A 4,658-nucleotide genomic window follows, 5' to 3' on the forward strand; every position below is an offset into this window, starting at 1 on the left:
TGTGGTGGAGACTGTCTCGGCCTACAAGTTCTACCTGGCCTTCGAGAACTCCCAGCACACCGACTACATCACCGAGAAACTCTGGAGGAACGCCTTCGCCGCCAGCGCCGTCCCCATCGTCCTTGGCCCCCGCAGAGCCAACTATGAGCGCTTCATCCCCCCCGACTCCTTCATCCACGTCGACGACTTCCCCAGCCCCCAGCTGCTGGCTACCTACCTGAAATTCCTTGATAAAAACAAGCCCAACTACAGGAGGTATTTTGCTTGGAGGAAGAAGTACGAGGTCCACGTCACCTCGTTCTGGGACGAGCATTTCTGCAAGGTTTGCGAGGCCGTGAGGGCGGCCGGGAATCAAATCAAGACCGTACGAAATCTGGCCAGCTGGTTTGAAAGCTGATGTTCCTGCTGGGTGAGACTTGCTTGGTCAGCCCGTGCCAGCAGTGGACTGTGTCGAGGCGTAGGGAAGGATGGGTCTCGCGGAGATTGTTAGCCCAGGTAGTACGCATAATGCTGTCAACAGTGAGAGAAGCGTACAGGTACAGGTAAACAAGCTGTGAAAAGCCTACAAAAGGAACACTTCTATTAAAATGCAAAATTATGGAAGTGCAGGGAAACATCCAGGATGATTCTTCGAGAGCAGAGTTAAATTTCCAGAAGTCGTACAGATCTGAAACCTTTACAGTTGTGCACAGCCCGACGTAAATAACTGATGCCAAGTTCTTCAGCTTTGCAGCTGAAACCAATTTTGTCGGCTGTCACAGCTTCCTGGACTGTGAAACTGTCTCTCCTTACAGGGGATACATGATCAGCCTGGCTTTCTGTGCGCCAAAGACAAAAAAAAATGTTTTTAACAGTGGTGGTTATGCGTGTGAAAGCTAACTGCAGACAAATTCTGAGCCAAAGGGGTTGAATGAGAATGTAACGATACAGTGGCACTTTTTAGCAATATTTGAAATTGCAGCAGCCAACTAACTATGCTTTGAGCCAAATAATTCCATGTAGGAAAAAGTGTGTGGAGGTGACTGGATCTGCGTGGAACAAATGGCTGAGATGATGTGGAGTATTTCTTCTATTGCCTAGCAGGACCATAGGCATGTTTATCCTGTGTGAAAGTGGAGAAAAGCTTTAACTACAGGAACAGACAGACTAGAAAAAAAGATGGAATCTTTCCACCCTCCCTTTATTCAGGAATTAGAAAATGTTTACAGGAGTCTGCATGTTTTTCTCTGCAGAATTGTATGCCATATTACTGCCAAAGCAGGGAAAGGCTTGGAACTACAGGGTTTTCATTACAATATTGAATATGTATACAGAAAGGCTAACTTATTTCTCTAGTATCATTAGAGAGCCCTGTTGTGTAGCAATTGTTTTGGTTTATGGCACACCTTTTTAAAAATTATGCTAGGTGACAGACTACTCAGAACTCTGCTTTGTTATTCGTAAAATAATAATTATCCAAAAAAACCCCCACAAACAAAAAAACCCCACAAAAAAACAACCAACCCAAAGAGCAAGTCCAAATCACTGCCTTTCAAAAAGAAAATTACTGTAGGGAATAAGATGTAAAAATACAGATTGTGTGAGGAAAGAATATGAAAAGGGAGAAGGAAGATTTACAGAGGTTTTTTCCCTTTGGTTTTGAGGTTTTTTTCTGCCTCAGGTTTTAATCAATGAATAGGTTCCTAAGATAAAACGTCCTTTCTCAGTGCCTACTGAGATAATTTTTTGTTAGTTACTGCCTTTCATGCTCTGACATTTTTCTGGAGTAACATGTCCCTAGTAAGATATTGCTAGTAATCAGTGTTGGTTACTTTTTTCGTTACTTGTTACTTGCATGGTGAAATCCAGGAAAACGGCACTTGCAATTACTCGTCCTCAGGAAGCTGGGCCGTCTCTGCCCTTTGAAACTATAAGGTTTGGTAGCAAAAACTGTAACCTGTAAGCATCCCACACAAATGACTAAGGGATCTGTCCAGCCCCTCTTTTATGAGCTGGATAATCCATGGAGTTACCCAGAGACTTCACTTAAAATAAAATCATGGGCACAGAACAGGTATGGAAAGAATAAAGTCAGTTGCCAACAAAAGGTGGACATCAGAACAGGTGAGTTCACTGGCATCGGTGAGACATATTTAGGGTAGAAAAGGATTAGATTTCTCTTGAGCAGTTGGGGATGTCAGGTAGGTGCTGTTAAGATTTATGAGCTGACAGCCTACTGTAGTTTATTTTAAATTAGGTGTTCCCTGTGATTAGGTGAGCATGGAACTGAGGATTATTGAAAAAAAAATCTAATAATAATGAAGTTAATTAATAATTTGCACAGATTTACCAGATGAGATCTTGCTGGCTCCTGTCTTTATTCCCTTCTGCTTTTGTGCAAGGAAGGATGGCTGAAAGTACTTCGGGAAGCTTTCTTTTGGTAATGCCAGAGTTGCTGTAGCAAGTTTATTGGGAAAGGAGAGAAGACAGTCAAGGCAATGTAGTAGTCTGGAGTGTAGTAGGGATGGGCCCTAACGTTGTGTTTTCACTTGAACAGGTCTTAAATGATTGTTTAGAGCAAAAGCATGTTCTTCATGGCGTGCTCATCTGTTTCCCTAACAGTGAAAATCTGTTTGTCTACTCCCATAAAATTGGTTTTGACAATTTAAAAACTCTTAAGTATAGCATTAAAGGTAATAGCTAAGTGTCAGGACAGTAGAATATGCCTCCCTTTGAATTATCCTTTTTTTTTTTCCTGTTTGGTTATCGCAGTTCGTGTAGATGTGTACAAAAACCTGATCTTAAAAGGGGTGAACTAATCTTTAAAATGGCACTTCTTTTTATGAGTCTGCTGAAATTAGTGTTTTTTTCTCAGCCCTCCTAATTTTTTTTTGGCATTTTCTGAATGTTTCCAGGCACGCCGTTCTTCTGTGTAGTCATTAGTAATGCCACAAATCAGGCTACTGGAGCATGGGAATTTTCAAATATCACAACCGGTACTTTTTTCTCAGCCTCTCTAAGAAAAGCAGTTAAAATCTTCGATGAACTAGAGTTTTGTACAATTCAGAAAAAGGGCTGTGCAATAATTAAAGCCTGATGTGTGAATAAGGTGATCACAGTTGTGCTGTATTTCTAAGTTATGCATTGAGTATTTTAGGAATTGTATAATGAACACCGCAGTCTCTTAGTAATTACTGCAGAGCACTTACATTGGGAGAAAAGAAGCCTTTTCTAGTTTTGTCATTCTTGCCTGAACGTTGCGCACTTTTCCCTTTGGATTTGGGAGGAAATTCAGCCCTGGTCTGCAGCTGCTGAAACAGCATCTGTGTAAATCCAGTTTGGTTTTTGGCTCATCCACTCCACAGGCTAATAGAAGTGTATCGTGATAAGCTAGGGGCTGCCTTTCGTCCTTCGCTTTGTAGAGCCCAAGTTCAGTGATGCATAAAAAGTTTGCTTGGGCGAATTGTATCAGGTACCAGATCCCACAGCATATTGCAGGTGATGTATGTAATCCACCTGGAAAAATTAAGCAAGTTTATTTTCTGTTTTAAGTAGAGAAATCTTTTTGAATACATTTTGATAAAGTTTTTTATTCCATGCCTTAGGTGATGGGAGGGAAGGGAAGATCATTATCTTCTGGTTTTTATAAAGAGAAGAATTAATATTACTTTTTTATTGTGGTGTAAACAGAATAGAGAATTATGTGATCCTTTATGTTACATATTGTATCTCAGGGAATTTTATACTGTAAAGTCTTTTAATCTTCCTAGGATGAAGTAACTTTGTATTTGTATTTATTACTTAGATTGACTCTCAATGAAATTAAAGAAAGCAGCACAAAATGACCCTATTTTTTATTTCGCCTTCTTTCTGTGTTATGAAAACTGTAGCAAACTGCCTTTTACAGAGAATTAATTTCTTTTCCTGTTTGTTTAATCGATAGAAGTGGCTGGTTGTTCTCAAAGCAGTCGGACCGTCTGAGGTTAGGAATGAAACCTGGCTGTGCCAGGAGAAAAATGTTTTTGTAGGAGAGAGACTGCATGGAGTTATTTTCCCTATGAAAAGGAGCATTTATTCAAGTTGGATGTCTGCTGGGAAAATGTCATTTCAAACAAAACCAAACCCCAAACTTTCTTGACCTGCAGAGAATTTGAATTTGGTTGGATTATCCCCCCCACTCCCCGCCCAAAATGTCAAAATGAAATGGAGATTGTGTTTATTTTGGTATTCCGCACATAGTGCTACAGGTACCTTTTGAGCTGAAGCTTTTTCACGATTGTTCATCCTTGTCTTCAACCGAGCAACAAGAGACAAGGGGCCGGGGGCTCTTTTCCCTCAGCTGTTAACACAGGTGACTGCTTACCTCCCTCTACTCATGTGCTGTACTGCGGGGTGCAGGGCACTGAGACGTGTCAGCATTCCTGAAGCTTCTCCTCAAGCCAGGATGGGGTAAGTGCTACAGTCCTCACTTTCCCTCACCGCCGGTGACGGATGTGTCACCATCACGTTGGACTTCTGTAAGCAGAGCTTCAACTGGCTGCTTGTCTGCTGGTGCCTGAGAGGGGAAACGGCTTGTTTGCTGTTTTTCCAGGCGTGATTGATCTCCGGGCTGGGGAAACCGGTGGAAATACCTTTTTCTGCCAACCACAGTACTGTTTGTTCAATCTTGTTCGGTGACG

General features: G+C 41.7%; 1 protein-coding gene across 1 annotated transcript; it reads left to right on the top strand.

The window, feature by feature from the left end:
* Positions 1–4: 4 nt before the first annotated feature.
* On the top strand, positions 5–397 carry LOC104506117 (alpha-(1,3)-fucosyltransferase 4-like; the record flags this gene model as incomplete). The annotated part of the gene is made up of 1 exon (XM_010146950.1): positions 5–397. A coding segment is annotated over one exon (393 nt), but the record flags the coding sequence as incomplete, so codon positions are not given.
* Between the last annotated feature and the right edge of the window lie 4,261 nt (positions 398–4,658).

This window comes from Eurypyga helias, unplaced genomic scaffold, assembly GCF_000690775.1.
Source record: "Eurypyga helias isolate BGI_N326 unplaced genomic scaffold, ASM69077v1 scaffold39392, whole genome shotgun sequence".
NCBI lineage: Eukaryota > Metazoa > Chordata > Aves > Eurypygiformes > Eurypygidae > Eurypyga > Eurypyga helias.